The following is a 21,212-nucleotide window of genomic DNA, read 5'->3' as shown; positions in this document are numbered from 1 at the left end:
CAAAACACCCCCACTGAATGTTAGTAAGGGGGGCAACAGTCCCCTTACAGTAGCTACCTCAAAAAAGGGACAGTGCTGGCTGGGAACACGTGGGCGGCGTGGGGGGGAACCCCGTGTCTGAGCAGATCCGCAGCCGTCTGCCCAGGGGGGCAGACTAGGTCTTGTGGTGCAAACGGGAGTGAAACCCACTACACCTTGGGCTTTCGCAGGGGTACCGCGAGCAGCGGTCCGAGAGCAGTGAAGGGAGCCAGAAACCCCCGAGCTCAGCAGCGGGCTGTGTCACTGCTCCCCCAGGGATGGTGTCTGAACACCCGCCAGGATTGGCCTTGGGCCGCGCTCTCCGCAGGCGCCTGCTGCCCCGGTGCCGCCCGCGCGCCCGCCAGGTGTCACGTCACCACGCCCGCACCCCACCCCAGCCCAGCTGCGGACAGCGCCCCGCGCGCCCCCGCACCCGGAAGCACTTTCCCTCCCACGTCAGCAGCCGGCGTGTGACAGCCGGTGGCGGTTGGGCGGCCTGGCCTCCCTCCTTGCCCCGCTCCCTAGCCGCTCCCTCGCGGGCCGTGCATGTTCTGTCGCTGCCCGCTGGTGGTAGCGGCTCGCCTCAGCCCTCGCGCTCGCTGCCTCCGAACCGCCGCCGCTCCGCGCCGCCGCCTCCTCCTCATGAAGCCGCTGGTTGTGTTCGTTCTGGGCGGGCCCGGGGCTGGCAAGGGGACCCAGTGCGCCCGCATCGTGGAGGTGAGAAGCGCAGCGGGGAGGGTCTCAGTGTCCGCAAACTCCCCCTCCCCCCTTGCCGCCGCCTCAGAGAGCGAGCGGACTACACCCCCCAGCATGCAACGCGGCGCGGGGCTCTTGGCATTTTCCCTGCGAAGCGGTGCGGGGCATGGCGGGACTGGCAGTCTTGTGGCTCAGCCTGCGCGGGGTCTCGTTTCCACGGCCCTGCGGGGGTGAGCGAGGGCTTGGACATGGGGCCCCAGGGAGGGGGGTGGGAGGCGGCCCGTTATAATGGTCTCCCTGGGGTTCGGTTTCTATTTCTAGGCGGTTAGGGAAGTTCTAGCTCTCAGTCTGGGTTAAAGGTGCAAAAGGCTATTTTTGGTGTATTTGAAAAGAAACCCACTTGTTTCTCCAAGTGCACACTGGAGCCCCCACATTTCCCTTCTGGGCACCCAGACTGAAGTCCCAGCCTCTAGGGCTCTAGCTCCTCCAGTGCAAAGCTGGGGAAATGGGCATCTCTGCAAGGGGGGTGTGTGGTAGAGGCACAGACGTACCTACTAGACTCTGGTGTATGTAGGTCAAGTTCTGTGTCTGCATGTTATCCACAGGACCATGGGCAGAGTTAAGATTGGGGGTGCGGGTGGTATTGTGCAGGAAGATGTTCACGATTAACAATAATCACAGACCTAGTTAGAGCTGATTAGTGTGCTTGCCAGAGTCCAGGGACCTGTGTGTCCTATTTCCCCTTACCTTTCTGCCAGGGCCTCTTTGGATACATCCACACTGCAGTAAAAAACCCTTTGCTCTGAGTCTCAGAGCCTGGGTCAGTTGAGGCCTGGTCTACACTAGGAAATTATGTCAATATAACTACATGGCTCAAGGATGTGAAAAATCCACACCCCTGAGCGATGCAATTAAACCAACTCCCCTGAGCATAGACAGTGCTAAATCAATGGGAGAATTCATCTTTTGCCCTAGCTACTATCTCTCAGGGAGGTGGAGTACCTACTTCAATCAGAGAACCCCTCCCACTGGAGTAGGTGTCTCCACTGAAGCACTACAGTGGTGGAGTTGCAGTTTTTTCAGCATAGACAAGCCCTGATTTGAGTTGCAGGGTTAAAATTGCAGTCTGTAGACATTTGGGTCCAGGCTCTGAGACCCATCCTCCTTGTAGGGTTTCAGAGCCCAGGCTTCAGCCCAAGCCCAAATATCTACACTGCAATTTTTAGTCCCATGAGCCTGAGTCAGCTAATTCAAGCCAGCTGTGGCCATGCTGCAGTCTCTTTTATTGTATTGTTGGCGTACCTTCTGTGTCCCCTGTTTCTTACTCCTTTCCCCAAGGTATCTTTTGTATTTGTACAGCACCTAACACAACTGTGGTCCCCTCCATGGTCCACTCAATGACTTAATTACCTCCTACTGTTTATAGTTCCTGGAAAAGCTGTTGGTAACCCTCCCTCATGGAGTGGAACACAATCATACATAAACCATTAATAAATTTAAGAGAATGTCCCTCAGAGATACTGTGGGGGGTTGCAATATCGGGTACAACGGGTTTATTATTCCAGAGGTATATGGTGCTTTCATCATCACCATGTTCCTATTAAGCCTCTGGCATTTAGGGCAGTGATGAAGCTCCTACATTCCTGTCTGTTTCTGGCAAGTCTTTCAATGGTTCCCTAGCTGTGCCCCAATTTTTTCAGCTTGGCTTCCTTCGCCAGGTTGTTGTCGGGCAGCCTCGTTTTCACTTGCCTTCAGGTGTCCATCTTATTGCTGCTCTCGTGATAGAATCAGTTTCTATCCGAAGCACATGACCGATCCATCTCCTCCTGGCAATGATGGTGCTCTAGATCTTGGTTTGAGACATGGGGCCCCAGGGAGGGGGGTGGGAGTTGCGTACTTTCAACACTATAGTGCAGAATGCTGGGGAATGAGAAAGTATGACATGTCCAAACTGTCTTCATTCCATACAACCTGCCTCAGAAAAATCCTCCATATCTATTGGCCCAGAACAATCTCAAATAAAATATGGTGCTTTACAGTAGTGTACGCTGTAAATTGAAAATCAGATTGTTATAAGCAAAAATAGAAGTGAAACTGCTCAGCAGCTGAATGTGATGGAGGTCACAAGTTGTGCAGAGTGAGTCTTTATGTGCTTTAAGTGTGTCCTGTGTTAAATTAATCATTGTCTTTTCTGCCATCAAAGATTTTCAAACTGGCATTAAGAGATTAATTACATGATTTAATTATAGAATTTCACACAACATTTCTAAATATTTCAAATTCTTTTTAGTTTAACAGTACTTTAAGATGGAAAAGATGTTTAGAAGAGGGGCAGAATAGCTGATGGTTAATAGCTGACAATTCTTTACATACAGAAGCAGACCCCTTTAAAAATCAGGATGATGAAATTCTGATCGGTTGGATAGTTATGGTGTATTTAAGGCTAAATGCCTCCAAATAGAGCCTTTTAGGAGTAGACTTGGATATTTCATGCATGATGAGTGCCATAAATGATGGGGGTTTGTCCACACCCACATGAAAGCAATGACTAAGAACCATAACAATGCCCACATTGCTTAAACTTCAGAAGGAAAAACCGCAAGTCCTGGCACTAGCATTTTTGTTTCTGTTTTCTAGTGATGCGTGGTGGAGAAACTATAACGGTACTCTACTGTTACATTATACCCTAGTTTTCCATACTGTATAACTTCGTTATAAAAATTTAGTCCAGACTGAAAACTGACATTTAAGATTGCATAAAGTGTTGTTGGAGCTGTGTTGGTCTCAGGATATTAGAGAGAGAAAAGGATACTGTCTCTCTAATTTAATATTTAAGCCATAATAGGGTTTTCACCATAAATTATGAACTCTAACTCAAACAGGTTTTCTTTTTTTTTTTTTTTTTAAATTGTGGGATGTAAGGCTAGTAACTTTCAAAAAGCCTTTTTGTTACTTTGGATCAAATCCTGCCCTTGGTACACAACAAACAAGCTTCAACCATAGGGAAGTTTTGTAGTGCTGGAGGGAATATAATAGCAAGCCATTAATGCAGCCTCTGGGCTGAAGTAGCTTCTGTGGCTGCTGCCCCATACTTAGAAATGTAAATCATTTTGGTTTGGTATCCTAAAGTAGTTGGATAAAGACCACTTGAGGAGGAGGGAGTCAAATGAGTCACTGCTGCTTGAATTATATCCACTACCAGAAAAGTATTACATGTTAACTTTGCTAGTATTAAACCTAGGAAGGGGAAATCCTTAGGAGTAGGCAGAGATGAAAGTAAGCCAGTGCGGGCCAGTACGGCATACCGGTAAGAAAGTGGCCACCGGTATGGGCTGGTACATAGCTGACGTTAAAGCATTGCTGCGGCAGCACTTTAAGGGCCATACCAGCAGGGCTGCTGATGGGCGGGGGTGGAGGGGGCAAAAGGGGCAGCTGCTCTGGGGCCCGGTGATTTTAAAGGGCCCAGGGCTCCCGGCAGCGGCTGGAGCTCTGGGCCCTTCAAATCACTGCCGGAGCCCCAGGTGGCGCAGGCCAGGCAGTGCTGAAGGGCTGGCTAGGGGAGTCTGGCCCCAGCCCTGCCCCTTCCGCCCAAGGCCCTGCCCCTTCCGGGGCTCCAGAGCCACTGCCTCTCCTCCCGCCTGGCCGCCCTGCGTACAGGTAAGTCCTTTAAGTTACTTTCACCCGTGGAAGTAAGAGACATAACAAAAAGAACTAAGGCTAAGTCTACACTGGCAATTGAATGCCAAAAGTCTCCTACCCCCAACAAGCGGGGTTAGCTTTATTGGCAGGAGAGCCTAACTTTTGTCTTTCAGAGGTGTTAAAAAACACACACACAGGCACACCCCGAAAGACAAAAGTTTTGCCGATGACATTTCCTTTCCTGGCTTCTGGGAGAGAAAATAAATCTCTTTAGCTCCAGTTCATTTTCTAAATGCTTGCCTTGCATGAGACAACGGAGCACTCCTCTGAGAGCCATAAAGAGATAGCTTCATGAAGACAGGCAGCAACCGGTTGAGTATCATTTCTCAGCAATCTTCTATTTAAAGATTGGAAATCCAGATTCTTTGTCACATTTATTTACAAGATTTAAAACTAAGTGTTTCCTTTGGATTTTGATCTCATCAAAGTCAACGAATGGAAGTTTTGCCATTGAGTTACTATAATTTATTATTTGCATTACCAAAGCACCTACGTGCCTCAATCATGGATCAGGACCCCATGGATGTGCTAGGTGCTGTACAAATAGAACAACAAGATGGTCCCTGCTCCAAATAGATTACAATCTAAGTATAAGACAATAGACGGAAACAGTGAAACGGAGATACAATGAAACAATGAGACAGCATCGTAGGCAGTTGTGTTAGCAGACTTATAAGTTTTCCATAGACATCTCAGTGAAGGAGAGTTAGAAGAAGGATAATGAGGTAGCTTTATGGATGTTTGCAGGGAGCTCCTCCCAAGCATGAGAGGCAGCATGGAAGAAAGCTGGAAGGTGTTTGAAAATTTAACAAATTCTGGAGGAGCAGGCTGTCTGTTATGTAGCTCAACTAATCCATTCTGAAAAGCATTCCAAATTAGAATTTAATGTAATTAGAAACATCCCTATTTAACAAGCTCACTTTAAAATACTTCTGTCTCGCTCTTTCCTGTTCATCTATTTAAAACTATTTTAGTTTGCTGTTGTAAAGAGAATTCCAAAGATTGAGTCAGTATTTCTTCTTGCATGAAAAGAAAAAATGCTGAGGAAAATTAAATGGTGCTGTAATCCCATGAAACCAAGGGGATTATTTTGTCTTCCTCTTTTCTCCTTAATGTTTAACTTAATGTTAAAAATATCATAATTCTTTAATTGTAGCAAGAAGAGCTACATGTTAATTTTGGGTTCTGGAGAGTAAAACTTCTTGCTTATAAAAAGCTTTACTCTGGTTTATGGCTTCTGCAGTTCATAGTTAATGTGTAGATTTACAATTAAATAAGCATATCTAAATGCACTGCCCATTTGAACAAAAATACAGTAAGGTAATAGAGAATGTAGCTAGAGTTTCTCTTCATGGTCATTTAGGGCAAAATCTTGCATGCTTTATTTTTTTCTCCAGCTGTCGGCAGTTTTTTGGGGATTTAAGTAATTATATCGTTTCTTAAATTGTGATTATAGCAAAACTGCCTTTCCAGGCTTCTGTGGGTAGAGCTGGAAAGCAACTAAATATTTTTAAGCTTGCTTGGTGAGTTGTGTAATACGTCTACTGTATTTATTTAGTAGCCAAGGTTTTAAATCCCAAGATCACAGCCATAAAAGGGAAGTATGCACATTACTATTCTGCCCAGGCTCCTTTGTTGAAATTTGCTGTGGCTATCACCGCAGCCAAGCGGATAACCCTAAACTCTGTTTTGTTTTGGTGTTTTTTCCGGACTAAAACTTAGAGTAAAGATATACCTACATACTCTATTTTGTATTCTTAGAATTGTAATTTAATTTTGGTATGTTCCTAGGTTATGTCTCTAATACCTGTTTTCTAGAACTAGCTGTGTGTAATCTTGTTAAAGTTTTATGTAATATTAAAAACTTACTTTTAAAAAAGACCTTATGTACTTGACATTTCTGTAGTTAACTGACACTAGTACAACTAAAAAATTCTCCTTTTCTAACTTGCTGAGATTTATCATTCTGAACTCTGAAATCTGTTCTCTGTACAGTATGAGCACATATGTATTTTACTTCTGGTGTCTAAATTCTATGGTGATGGGTACCTTAGAAAAGCATAGGTCTAACACATGCTTTTCCGTGAGGGTTTATGTTAGAGTATTTTAATGTTTTTAAAATGCCTTAATTGACCACAAAATACAAGAGTGATAGATGTTTAGACTAAATACTGCTATCTGTATGATACGTTTGCATACAGACTCCCTGCTGTATTTCTTTCTATAGAAAGAATATAGTATATTGAGAGATTTCTAATAGCATCAGTCTAGCTGCTTAGCCTGGACTGCCACATCAGCACTAGGGGAAGACACTAGCTTCTCTCATGGATTACCCGTGTCACATCCTGACACTCTCCGTGGAGACTGCCACCTGGCTCAACATATGTGCTCAGTTTCCTGGTTTCAGTGTATGCATATAACTGAAATGCATACAAAACAGGGATTTTTTCTTTTTTTTGAAAAATAAGAATAAAGAAACCAGGACAACTTCATCAAAACTACCTAATATACATATAGTTCCTACTACTTAGTATGTTACATCCCCAAAGCAATTGGCGAACATTAACTCCTTCTCACACGCTGTTAGGCATTTGGTTAGTAATGTTATCTCCATTTAGCAAATAGGGAAACTGTGGAGTACAGCTGGCTGAAATTTTTTGACGAAAACATTTTTTGGCAAATATGCAGATTGGATCACACCAAAACGTTTTGCCAATTCATGTTGATTTTGCCAGATTGTTTTGGTCAACAACAAAAAAAACACCCCTAAGAAAAAATCAAAACATTTTGTTATGACATTTTGTAAATGAAATGTTTCCAATTTTTTTTATCAGTGGGGTAGCCATGTTAGTCTGGATCCACAAAAACAATGAGGAGTCCAGTGGCACCTTAAAGACTAACAGATTTATTTGGGCATAAGCTTTGGTAGGTAAAAAAACACTTCTTCAGATGCATGGAGTGAAAATTACAGACACAAGCATATACCACCGACTTCCTGAAGAAACTACGGTGATTGGTGATCTTCCTAAAAACACCATCCTAGCCACCTTGGACATACAAGCTCTTTACACCAATATTCCACACAAGGATGGACTACAAGTATCCCTGATGAGGCCACAGCACACCTGGTGGCTGAGCTTTGTAACTTTGTCCTCACCCACAACCATTTCAGATTTGGGGACAACTTATACCTTCAACTCAGCGGCACTGCTATGGGTACCCGCATGGCCCCACAGTATGCCAACATTTTTATGGCTGACTTAGAACAACGCTTCCTCAGCTCTCATCCCCTAGCGCCCCTCCTCTACTTGTGCTACATTGATTATATCTTCATCATATGGACCCACAGGAAGGAGACCCTTGAAGAATTCCACCTGGATTTCAACAATTTCCATGCCACCATCAACCTCAACCTGGACCCTCCACACAAGAGATCCACTTCCTGGACACCACAGTGCAAATAAGTGATGGTCACATAAACACCACCCTATACCGGAAACCTGCTGACCACTATTCTTACCTACATGCCTCCAGCTTCCATCCAGAACACATCACATGATTCATTGTCTACAGCCAAGCCCTAAAATACAACCACATTTTCTCCAATCCCTCAGACAGAGACAAACACCTACCAGATCTTTATTAAGCATTCTTAAAATTACAATACCCACCTGGGGACGTGAGGAAACAGATTGACAGAGCAAGACAGGTACCGAGAAGTCACCTACTACAGGAGAGGACCAACAAGGAAAATAACAGAACACCACTGGCCATCACATACAGCCCCCAGCTGAAACCTCTCCAGCACATCATCAACGATCTACAACCTCTCCTGGAAAACAATCCCTCACTCTCACAGACCTTGGGAGGCAGGCCAGTCCTCACTTACAGACAGCCCGCCAACCTGAAGCAAATACTCACCAGCAACCACACACCACACCACAGAAACACTAACCCAGGAACCAATCCTTGTAACAAACCCCATTGCCTACTCTGTCCCCATCATAGGACCCAATCACATGAGCCACACCATCCGGGTCTCATTCACCTGCACATCTACTAAGTAATATATGTCAGCAATGCCCTTCTGCCATGTACATTGGCCAAACCAGACAGTCTCTACGTAAAAGAATAAATGGACACAAATCAGACATCAGGAATGGTAACATACAAAGCCAGTAGGAGAACACTTCAGTCTTCCTGGACATTCAATAACAGATTTAAAAGTAGCCATCCTTCAAAAACAGACTTCAAAGAGAAACTGCAGTGCTACAATTCATTTGCAAACTGAACACCATTAATTTGGGCTTGAATAGAGACTGTTACTGGCTCATTACAAAAGTAATTTTCCCTCTCTTGGTATTGACACCTCCTCATCAATTATTGGGAGTGGACCACATCCACCCTGATTGAATTGGCCTTGTCATCACTGATTCTCCACTTGTAAGGTAACTCCCTTTTCTTTATGTGCCAGTATATTTATGCATGTATCTGTAATTTTCACTCCATGCATCTGAAGAAGTGGTTTTTTAACCCACGGAAGCTTATGCCCAAATAAACATGTTAGTCTTTAAGGTGCCACCGGACTCCTCCAATTTTTTATTTGACATAAAGGAAATTTCAAAATTAAAAGTCTTTTATTTTAAAAAGAACTAAAAATGTAAAAAAATGCTCAAATGAAGTGAACCATTTTGTTTGGCTCACAGCTATTTTTAGCAGTTTCTTAGAATTGCCAACAGACCAAAAAAATCCATTATTCACACAGCTTTTACAGCTGAGTAGAAGTGATTTGTCCAAGACCACAGAAGATGTCAGAGTCAGAAGTAGAATGCAGGTATTTCTAGCTTCCAGCACTGTGCTTGGAGCATGCTCCCTCTCTAAATAAAGAACTCTTAGTCTAAACATATAGTAGTCCCATATCTGCAGTAAAGGTAGGTAATTATTTTAAAATACAAACCTGCCTTCAAGCTTACCAAGTAAAGCAGCTGTTTTGACTCTTTTTCATTTGCTAAATTAAAATTTGATCTACTGGCTAAAATTGCCAGTGAATTTCTAAATAGCCATGTATTTTGGGTGGAACTGTAACATGTATCTTTTAGTCTTTTGGTTTACTTTAATCATCTAATTCATTACAAGAGGTAACATTTTCAAAGGTATCTAAGTGACTACGGGCTTGTCTACACTTAAAGCGCTACAGCAGCACAGTGTAGACATGACCTACGCCCATGGGAGGGGTTCTCCCGTTGGGAAAGATAATCCACTCCCCTGTGAAGCAGGAGCTTCAATCTAGTGCTGTCTACATGGGGATTTAGGTCAGTTTAACTAAGCCACTTGGGGTATGTGGATTTTTCTCACACTTGACCAATGTAGTTAAACCAACCGAAGTTTTTAGTGTTGACCAGGCCTAAGGAGCCTATGTCTCATTTTCAAAAGTCACGTAGGCATTTTTGAAAATTTTTACCCAAGGTGCAGCAGTCTGCCAGGCTTCCTGCACATATTGGGTATACTGTGAAATCATGACAGAGGCTGAAAATAGAATGCTTTTTATCCAAACTGACTATTTTTGGCTGTAAATTTGCCTTTTTATTAATAGGATAATGTAATTAATTTTAACAGCTAGGTTAATTTAGGATATGTACTTACTCAAAGGAGTCTTCATCTGCTTAACACTTGTTATACGTATTTCAGAAATATGGGTACACCCACCTTTCTGCAGGCGATCTCCTTCGAGATGAACGAAAAAGACCAGGCTCTCAGTATGGAGAACTAATTGAAAAATATATTAAAGAGGGAGCAATCGTACCAGTTGAGATTACTATCAGCTTGTTAAAGAGGGTAAGAAAAGTGAATGTTGTTGTCTTGATGGTTCACCTTTCCAAACAAACAAGGTAGTGGGTGTAGCCTGAGAAAACATTTCCCTCCCTTTGAAGTCAGCAAGAGGAAGATGATAGGCAATGGGTGCATGTTGTAAACTTGCTTTTCATTAAAATCACATATGGCTATGTTATGGTCCTTACAGACGGCAAGAGGCAATGCCTTTCATTACATAAAGCACAAAGAGGGCACTTGATACATTTTATTATTTTTATAATGTTTTCTCTGAAGCTTTTAACTGAAACTAATTCAAAACCAAGTACATTCAGGGCACATTGTATTTTGTGAGAGGTCTCTGTCCTCCTGCTGCCCCGGCTCCCCCTGGCATATGGAGATACTTCCAGATGCTGCCTGGTACAGCGCAGCTTCTGTCTGGGAGCGTGCAGCTGCCTGGGACTGTGCAGCCGCTGCGCGGGGCAGCGTCCCAGGCATCGTGGCCCAAAGAGGAGAGGCTCTGGCCCCGCCCCTTCATCTTCCTGGCTGCTGGTTCCTTCCCCCCGCCCCCGTGTGACCCTTTGGGGCCCTTTCTAATCCTTGCCTCTTTTTTGTCCTATGACTGCAGAGGTGTTAACTGGCCACTTCATCTTGAATGGTCTCTTACAATGTATTAACTCCTTATGCTAAACAATCTGTTCCACTTTGTGTTCAGCTGTGAAAGTCTGAGTACCTTACTTCATAGAATCATAGAATATCAGGGTTGGAAGGGACCTCAGGAGGTCATCTAGTCCAACCCCCTGCTCAAAGCAGGGCCAATCCCCAATTTTTGCCCCAGATCCCTAAATGGCCCCCTCAAGGATTGAACTCACAACCCTGGGCTTAGCAGGCCAATGCTCAAACCACTGAGTTATTCCTTCCCTCAGTGGTTTTTCCCATACTTTTCCCATACCTGAAGAGCTCTATGTCAGCACCAAAGCTTTTCTCTTTCGCTAACAGACGTTGGTCCAATAAACTCTCATGTTAAAAGTTTGTAAATCATGTCAACATCTGACCAAAACTTAATAGACAAATATATTATTTTGTGTGTAAGAAGTTATTGAACTGAACTCTGCTATCTATTAGGCTATGGATCAAACAATGGCTGCCAATGTCCAAAAGTACAAATTCTTGATTGATGGATTCCCCAGGAACGAAGACAATCTTCAAGGCTGGAATAAGACTATGGATGGAAAGGCAGACGTGTCTTTTGTTCTGTTTTTCGACTGTGACAATGAGGTATTGAAATATCATTGCTGTGTACTGTTCTCACATGTTGTATGATGAGAGGCAGACAGCGAGAACAGTAAAACTGTGGTGGAGGTACTGAATTTTCCAATATTCATGAGCATTAGCAACATAAGGAAGTCCTGGGGCTATGACTACTGAGGATTTTTGGTAGTTCACTTGGCAGCTATAAAACTTCTTGTGTAAAATGGGGTTAATAATCTAACCTCCTTTGTAAATTGGTTTTAGATCTAGGTATTGCTATTACTGTGTTCTTCAGAATAGCAAATGTCCAGTTGCGTTAAGAAATTATATTGAACAACAATTCTGAACAATTTAGTTTTTCCTTAAGAACCCTTTGAAATCAAAAGGATTGTGTCACATATCTTGTGACAAAGTTCCTCCTCTGTCTTGGTGGATTATTGGTGGAATTGCTCGCCTTGGAGCTTCACAGCAGCCCTCAGTTTGGCCATTTTCGTGAACCCACAGTCCAGGTCAACTCCTCCTGTGTCTGACCAGGAGTTGGGAGGTTTGGGGGGAGCTCGGGTCCGCCCTCTGCTCCGGGTTCCAGCCCAGGGCCCTGTGGAATGCAGCTGTCTAAAGTGCTTCCTGGAACAACGGCGCGACAGCTACAACTCCCCGGGCTACTTCCCCATGGCCTCCTCCCAACCCCTTCTTTATTCTCACCATAGGACCTTCCTCCTGGTGTCTGATAGTGCTTGTACTCCTCAGTCCTCCAACAGTATGCGTTCTCACTCTCAGCTCCTAGTACCTCTTGCTCCCAGTCCTCACACACACACCGCAAACTGAAGTGAGATGTAACCATTAGAGCTAGTCAGAAACTGAAACATTTAAAATGGTAGGTAGATTGACCTTCTGGGGAACTTTTTTTTTAATTAAAAAATCTTTTTCATTTTTTTTTTTTTTTTCAATTTTAAAATTGCACATGTTCAATTTTGGAAAAAAATCTCATAGTTAAATTGATCAGTCAAACTTGGGAATTCAAAAGATGACCAGCTGAAAAAAACATGATAAAGAACAAACAGGCTAAATTGTTTCATCAGAAATTTCTATCAATGAGATAAATTGGGGGGGGGGGGGGTAAAACTAAATGAAAACTTTCATTTTTGAAAAAAAGATAATTTCTTCCCCTCCCCAAAAGTTCTTGATCAAATTTGTCTGACTAGTTCTAGTAATCTACAATAATATCTGAATGGCCTTTTACTTTATTTAAGTTAAATCAGCGATGTATTCCATATGAAAAATTGTTTTAAAAGATCCCTCTCTTGCACCTTGACATATATAAAAAATTTGCCATGTATTATCAAGATTATTCATTTAACAATAGAATGTAACCATAACTTTATATGTATTTAGTAACTATTAACCAGTTATACTTTGTGCACAATATATATATATTACAGATCAGAATAATTTAATAAATACATTGATATTGACTGAGCAAAAATTAAGACACTTGTCATTCAGACCTAGTAAGTTAACATTTAGTTTGTGTACCTTAAATATTATAGGCTTGTATTTTCAAAAGAGACTAATGGATTTTTTTTTTTAATCGTTTTTAGTGGCTAAACTTGACAGTTAGAGTCTGATTTTCAGACAGTGATGAGCATCTGCTCTCTGAAAGTTTAGGTATTCAATCTTAGTGTCTCAGATTGGGCACCCAAAATCATTAGTCACTCTTGAAACTGTAAGCCATCACCTCCCGCCCCTCCTCCCCCCCATTTCCTAAGCCACAATTAAAAAGGCAGGTGAATCAAAAACTAATTCATAATACTGTCTAGATCTAGCTAATCTTTTGTAAAATATATGCACTGAACTAAGTGCACGCAGGTTCACTCGCCCTCAAATCGGTTTTCACATTAATGAACTAGGCCTATTGAACAAAGGTTTGTTATTGCGTCTTTCTTCAGATATAGAAAGATAATGGTCACATGCTTTTAAGAGTTCATTCTGTGTTTGTTGGTAGATATGTATTGGCCGCTGTCTTGAAAGAGGAAAGAGCAGTGGTAGGAGTGATGACAACCGAGAGAGTCTAGAAAAGAGGTACTGTACCCAGAAGTTTTCATAGTTATGTTTCTTGTTTTCTTTGTATGATGTGAGACATCTTTTTCTGTCTTACAGACTTCATACATACCTGCAGTCAACTAAGCCCATAATAGACCAATATGAGAAAATGGGAAAAGTCAGGAAAGTGGATGCCTCTAAATCTGTTGATGAAGTAAGTTTCAAGGACAAATAAATTGTTGGGCTTACAATAACATGGTATATATTTTTGGATCCCTTCTTCTGAGATGTAGAGTCAGTGATATCCCTTCTCTCCATCCCTTACATATAGTCTTCGTCTTTTTGGTCTGCCTATGAAATGTCAAATATAATGATTATTTCTTTTTAGTGGTAGGGTTCTTACAAGAGCTCCCCATTTATCACCTTTAATCACCTCCTTTTCCTGCTTCTCAAAAGCTGCCTTCTCACAGGAAGATAGGAGGGCTAGAGAGGGCTCCATGTAGGAAGTCAACTGGGGTTATGATGTGCTTCCTGTTCACCCTGGGGCTGAATGCATTGCATCACAATGCTATTAACCTTTGCGCGTTCAGGACCAAGGAACCAAGCTCTAGTTCTTAACACTGAGACCCAGTGAAACAAGGTATTGTGCAATCCCAGACCAGTCACCAGACTGGATCATAATATAGATTTTTCCATCTACTCTTCCAAGAGAGTTCTGGGGAGCAAGGGTGGATCATGATTCACTTACCTAAAGTTGAAGGATGGTTGAAAGCTGGGTGTGTGTTTGGCTACATCTCTAATTGAAATGGACTATGTCTCGTCAAATTTTGCCCAGAATTTAGAATTTGTAAAAATATATTTTTTATGAAACCTAAAACCAAATAAAATGTGTTAAGAACTGATGTAAATAGCATGTGAAGGAAGACATTTGCAGTGCACACAACCGGAAGTTTTATTGCTTCTACAAAACCCAGGAACTATGCTTCATATACATTAAGCTTTGTCTACTGCCACCTTGACTATTAACTAATTGTTTACATATCCACAGATAGAGCACTCCTTTAACAAAATGTTTCCATAAATTGAATTTTTTTCCTCCTCAACTGGGAACCAGTTTTGCTTCAAACAAATATTCCCATACAATCCAAACACTGCAGTTTTTATACCAGTGCATGGAAATACAAAAACAAAGTAAAATAGAAACTAACTAAAAACGAAAATGAAATTTATTAGTCTCTTTTCATTGTTGAAGCTGAATGAAATGCAAAAACTAAACATTATAAGTAGAAAAAAGTTCTGGTTTTACTAATTATTGGTGTTACCCTCACATCATAAAGGTTGGGAAATTGGCCCTCCATTTTGCAGTTAGTTCAGTACATACAGACCACTTGTAGTCAAGCCACAAGGGTTCACCTATCTGGATCTGCTTGTGACAGGGGCCTGTTTTTTTTAACTGTGTTTTTGTTTAGATTTTTTAAAATGTGTAGTAATCCCTTTGAAGAGTTTTCTGCTATAGATGGTTTGCTCTCATGCTGCCACACAAAAAGAAAATGTAATAATGTTGATAACCTAAACAAAAATAGATGGAGATGAGAGACTGAATAGGATTTGGTGCCAGATTCCCTCACCTCTATTCTGATATGCACGTCTTTAAAAAAAAAATAAATAAAAAATGAACTACGTCTCGTACATTTTAAAAAATACTGATTTACCATCAATACCTGTGTGTGGTCATCTAACTGAAAATGGCTGAATATTTAATGTTCCATAATTTTAATTAAATGTTTCTCTTTCAGGTTTTTGGCAAGGTTGTGAACATTTTTGACAAAGAAGGCTAGTTCCATTCTTGAAAGTTCTCTTGAAATTGTGCTTGAATCTTGCTTTAATAGCTGCTACTAAATTCAACACTTTTGTAATCGTTTTAAAGGTTTTTTTAAATGTTTCTTGTGTTCACAGATAGTTGGAAAAGCAATTAATTGAAAATCAAATTGTTTTTAAATAGGAATGGATTCATTTATTGTGGATATAGTGGACAATAAATTTCAGGATTCTTTTCTAACTTAGTTCAGTTACTTACAAAATAAAGATTGTAGTCAAAATCGATCTGGAGAGACTATCAATCCTTTTACAATTTGTGCCATGCATGGGCAGCCTTTCTTATCCCTTATTGCCATAAATCTGTTTTTAAGAGTCCATAAATAGCAATGCTCAGTGGCAGAGCCTACATATCTTTTTTTTAAAAAAAAAAAACTCTCAGCCTGTTTTTGGACCAAACTTAGGAAACTTTTTCCAAGTAAAATTTTATGCAATTGATAGTCCTTTTATCCCACAGCTAAATTCTGTAAGCAGAACTGTAAAATTAGCATGTGCATTTGTTTTAGAACTTTTCGTCTAACTAATTTAATACAGTGTGAAGCTGTTAAGCAATAGATGTACAAAGTGCTTTGGTAAAGCGGTACTCTCTTAGGACTCTGGGTGCATAGCATGTGTTGTAATTTATTGAGTACTTAGAGAAAATGTACCCCCTTTGCGTAGTCCTCCTGTGCAAGGGGTTAAGAATAGAATTGCAGAGTTAGTTTAGTGTCTAAGCACTCACTTTGTGATGGTAATTATGCTCTTAAGTACAATGAAGTCATTAGACAGTGACAAACCTCCAAGCAGATGTGTAGTAAAACTATTCTTTTAACAGTTCTGTTTTTGTAACAAATGAAAGGGCATTTCTGTATTATTGATTATTGTATTGTTGAATACTTTAAGGTTTGTTATATAGGGAAAGAGATTTTTATGGTTAAACTTGTAGTTTCCCTAAAATTGTATAATTTTAATAGTTTGTTTTAAAAAGTTTTTTTAATTATTGCACTTCGTTTGACCAGTTTGAATTTTTTTAAATGTTTCATTCCCTTAAACAAATTAGTTCATGCTTTATGGCATTAGTGCAGTGCAGTCGTCAGCAGTAATAGTTGGAATTAACAAGTGACTGGTTGAAACAAGCCATCCTGTATTTAAGTACTGTGCAGCTGTGATATAGTTATGACTTTCTTTTGTTAAATACCATTTTTTCCCACAAGCTTTAATGCTCCTAGACCTATAGGGGTCCAATCCTGCATTCCTCAAGTCCCAGAACTTTCATTAAAGGACATCCAGAAACCTGAGGATGAGTATTTTAACTTTTTTTTTTTTTTTTGGCATTATCCATTAAGGTTATTTTTGCTACATCAGCTGCTGCTATAATTAGATGTGATACTCTAACAGATGTTGTGATGTATAGGGAAAAATGGTCTTGAATTTTTGGGCTTCAGCTCGTTTTTAAATCCTACTTGGGGAAGTCACAAGTGAGTTAATAATAGTTTTGATTTAATTACAACTACTTTAGTCCTGATCCTGCATTCGGATCTGCTCAGGCCAACTCTTGCATGAAACTCTGTTTACTTTACTGAGGCTTATAAGACTGCGAGTTCAGAGTTTTTAATATGCAATGGAACATAGCCACTGCTAAAAGAGATTTTTTTCCCAACACATTGGATGTTTAAAGTCAGACTATTGAGCACAAATAATATAAAGCTTAGTAACACAGAAAATATGGACCATGCCTTGTTCCTGAGAATTTGGAAGATTTTCACAAAATCCTTTAAATGCTTTCACCTGATTAATTCCTCCCCTTTTCAAAACTACTGAAACTGTTTTCCATGTCTAAATGTGCTGACCTAAGACAGGATGAAATGGAACTACAGTTCTGATATAAAAGCTGAAATCAAGACTCCTACACTTTTTTGTAGGCAGATTGAAGAAATCTGTCTGAAGATGCAAATATTTATTTTGGTGGTGTTCTAATAATACTGGCTTTTAAGAGTTCTGATAAGAATAGATACTGTTTCCTCTCATCATATACCTTACTATGTATTTAAGAGCTGAAGCCAAATAAGTAACAGTTACTTAGGAATAAGTTTTAAAAAACACTGTTTTAGAAACAAAAAATGTTGGCAATATTGAATTTGGAGTAAATTGTGCATTGTCTGTACAATTTGAGTAATCTTGTCCTTCTGTTTATTGAAGATGCCATTAATGTGGCACTTGGTTTTATTTAAGATGAGACATAATTAAAATTAAATTCAATAAAAAAAAATAGAAAGTAATATATCAATGTGTCTTTTCCATGTAGCGGCATTCTGTATAAAGAATTTGAGTAGTTCCTCCAATACATTTTGCTGTGTGGCTTCATCCAAGTTCCTGGCTTACATTTATGATCTGCCATGAAAAATGACAAATTAAGGATATATTCCTATATAACACACAGGTTCCAAGGTCAGAAAATGAGGCCCCAGAGACCCTACTCAACCCAGGTTAAGATTGGGGAGCATATAGTATTGGAAAATATGGCTTCTCTCTGATGTTATCTGATCATGCAGTGACAATTCATCTGATCCGTCTGTAAAAGAAAAAGGACCCATCAGTGTGGGCACGTGGATCAGAAAAGCTGTTTCTGGTCTACAACTGCTATAAAAGGGCTCGTATTTCTTTCCCTTCTCCCCCCTCCCCCCCCCTTGCCCCCAGATTTATTCAGCCATTAGCTGCTCTCTTTGGTGCCAAGGCACTGCAAGCTCCTGTAGCATCTCTGTGCTCTCAAGAAACTTTTCACCATTGAACAGGTATGGATGTCCTTTCACTGACTGAGTTCCCCCATAATTCTTTTCAATGGCACTTGGTCTTCTCAAAGTGTCGGCCCCGTGCGCAGCCTGTTGAGTCTTAGATGCCTCATAAATCTGGCTTCCTCAATAGAACACCATTATTGGCTGTAGATGAGACATTTGTGATTCATTTTTCCACTTAAGAGTTGTATTTTTCTCCTTAGAGCTTTAAAGGCACTATTTCAGATGCAGCAAGGTTGAACTTGCTTTTAGGTTTAGTCCCAGACCCTGATCCAGTGGACATGAATGGTAAAACCTCATTGATGTCAGTGGGAGTAAGATTGGTTCGTTGGGCCCCGAACTTTTTCCCCCCTCAAATGGGATCTGCTTGGAGGTCTTAATTTTTGATGTCAGGAACTGCTATAGCTCTGGTTTAGGTGTTCAACTGCTGAAACCCCTTCTTGAGTTGAGATTCAGTGCAAAAAGTTGCCAGCTTTAAAGTGAAAAAATATTTAATCATAGAATAATGTATACAGATAGTTAGTTGGTTATTGGTTACTTTACCGCATATTCCCAACGGGAGTGTTTGTCATGAACCTAAAAAGAGAGTTCATGAGTATAACACTGAGTTACTCTGCAATGTACTCTGATTTATGCTGCTGTGTAAACTTGTTTACAGCTAACCAGGAGGAACTGAGTTGAGTGAGGAGAGTTTTAATTATTTGCATGGAAAACCTTCGCTCAAACTGCAGCAGTCATCCATGATTATTTTATTCAGCTGGAAAGGTGACATTTTAGGAGACTAGATTTCTACTTCAGACGTGACTTGAAGTCCTTGCTGAAATGAATTTTATACCAGTGCTGTCTCATATGATACCAAGAGGTTCAAAAGGACTGCCTATAACAGAGTTGGCATTCTGCGCTCACAGGAAGTCAGTACCTGGTCCCTCACCTAGACAAGGTCGTTTCTCCAGAACACAGATTTATAGTGCTTTAGCACTTAGGGGCCAACCAGGTTGGGGCCATATTGTGCTAGGTGCTGTACAAACACACAGTAAATCACAGTCCCTGCCCCTAAGAGTTTATATCCTAAAACACAAGATATAACAGGTAGATATGATAACCAGGCAAGTAAGAGTGAAGGGTACAGGAGACAGAGCAACAAAAATAAGATAATGTGTACATTCTCTTAGCCAATCAGTGACTGTAGATTACACTAACCAAGCAGCTATGGGGATTCACTCAGTTTCCATGCAGTACTTTGTATATCAATTTTAACAGGGCTCAGGACTTCACTTGCATCTGCCTGATATCCCCCAACCCTTAACCTTCACAATTCACAATTCTTTGGTGGTGGGAAGGATATACCTGGGGAAAGAGGAAAGGAGAGGTATTCAATTAATTCTAGTACCGTCCATCAGTCTCTTCAGAGCACACTCCCTTTCACTGACACAAGTGAGGGAGATCTACTGTCCCATATCAAGCTGTTAACTAAATGCCAATATAATAAACTTGATACTTTGAATTATATAATATATAGTCTGTTTATAAATGAGTTACTGTGTTTTCTCCAGTGCAAATGAGATCAGAAATGCTCCTGTGTGCCTGTTGCAGCTTCAAATTGGCACATAGCAGACATTGCATGGGTGTACGTCCATTTCCTTGTATGTTTAGCAAACCATAATCTATTGTGCTTGGACTGAAGTGAATGAGAGCGAGAGAACCAAAAGGCAGCTCAAGATCTGTGCATTAAAACGGAAAGCCTCCTAGAGCCATAAATCCTACATCATAAATAGGATTTAAGCCTTCCTGGAAGCTTAGTTTTCAGATGTTTACCTGTTAATCTAAAGGCAAATAGACAGTGTCTGTCATATCTTTTCCGGTATATACTGTGCCAGAGAACCTTCTAAATGAAGCATCAGAAGGTACACAATTCACTGGGTGTCTTCACTCATTATCCAAGTCCCTTTGGATTCCAACAAGCTGCCATGGCAAATTCAACTTCGGGCTGAGCCTGTTGTACCTGGACTGAATGAGATAAAGACAGACAGAGGCACTCCTGATGAAGGAATAGCTCCTGTGGATTTATTAACCAGGAGTAGCAATTCCAGCCCATTTTGTAATTAGGTTTATTATTGTAGTTATTGGCAATAGCAGAATTTTTCTCTTTCCCTTGGACACATGATAGAGGGATGTGCTCAAAAGTTTGCTTTTGTCCGAAGCCTTCTTTACACACAATTAACCATTTAACCCTAAAGCAAATACTGATTTGGGCTGCTCATACCATACAAACTCCTGTGTGTGTAGTTTTGTTTTTTGTAATAGCTACTGAAGGAAGACAGCTCTTGGAAAATAAGGTGGAGCCAGCACAAATGATTTGTGCCCTTATCTTGAGTGGCTATTTTGAAGAATTAAAGTGTTTGCTTTTTTTCAGAAAATGGAAAGGACAGTGGGTTTCAGTGGGTTTCTCTGCAAGTAGCAAAGGAAATGTGACACTCAAATAGTGTGTCAAAAAAAATCTTCCGCTGAATGGTTCAATGAAGTCCACTTAATCCATGAGTATGAAAAAGCAGCATGACAGCATACCGCTAAGTCCCTTGGGCTTGACGCTACAATCTGTGTTAGACTCCATAAGCGGTGGCTTCAGCCATCTCCTTGTGCTGGGAACCATGGCCGATCTCAGATGAGAAGCTGTATCTGTCTAAGGCCTTGGCTACACTGAAAAGGTTTGCCAATATAGTTATACTGACCAGCTTTCCCAGAGTAGATGCAGTTTATACTGGCAAAAAAGTCCTTTTGCTGGTATAGCTTCTGCGTGTTTCCCCAAGCAAAATAAGCTATATTGGAAAAAGGACTTTTTTTGCCATTATAATTCGAGATTACACATTAGCCATGTTGGCAAATAACCACATCCGTAAAAGCCATAGCTATGCCGGCAAACCTGAATGTATAGCAGACCTCAAAGTCCCACAGGGAACACATGAGTACTGCAGGAAGGGGGTACTGGTGGTTCATTAGGCAATGATCTGCTTGTCTGATTCAATGCAGAATCAATACCTCAAATTGGTAGGAGGG

At 41.0% G+C, this 21,212-nt stretch overlaps 1 protein-coding gene across 1 annotated transcript; it reads left to right on the top strand.

Moving 5' to 3' along the window:
* Positions 1 to 453: 453 nt before the first annotated feature.
* CMPK1 (cytidine/uridine monophosphate kinase 1) lies at positions 454 to 17,638 on the top strand. The gene is made up of 6 exons (XM_074961776.1): positions 454 to 735; positions 10,102 to 10,248; positions 11,347 to 11,499; positions 13,475 to 13,551; positions 13,630 to 13,726; positions 15,309 to 17,638. The coding sequence occupies exons 1-6, from the start codon at positions 565 to 567 to the stop codon at positions 15,348 to 15,350; spliced, it is 687 nt and encodes a 228-aa protein (XP_074817877.1). The 5' UTR covers positions 454 to 564; the 3' UTR covers positions 15,351 to 17,638.
* The last annotated feature ends 3,574 nt before the right edge of the window (positions 17,639 to 21,212 follow it).

Source organism: Natator depressus, chromosome 8 (genome assembly GCF_965152275.1).
Source record: "Natator depressus isolate rNatDep1 chromosome 8, rNatDep2.hap1, whole genome shotgun sequence".
In the NCBI taxonomy this organism is placed as follows: domain Eukaryota; kingdom Metazoa; phylum Chordata; order Testudines; family Cheloniidae; genus Natator; species Natator depressus.
The sequence above is the reverse complement of the archived record's forward strand: the minus strand, read 5'-3'. Positions and strand labels throughout refer to the sequence as shown.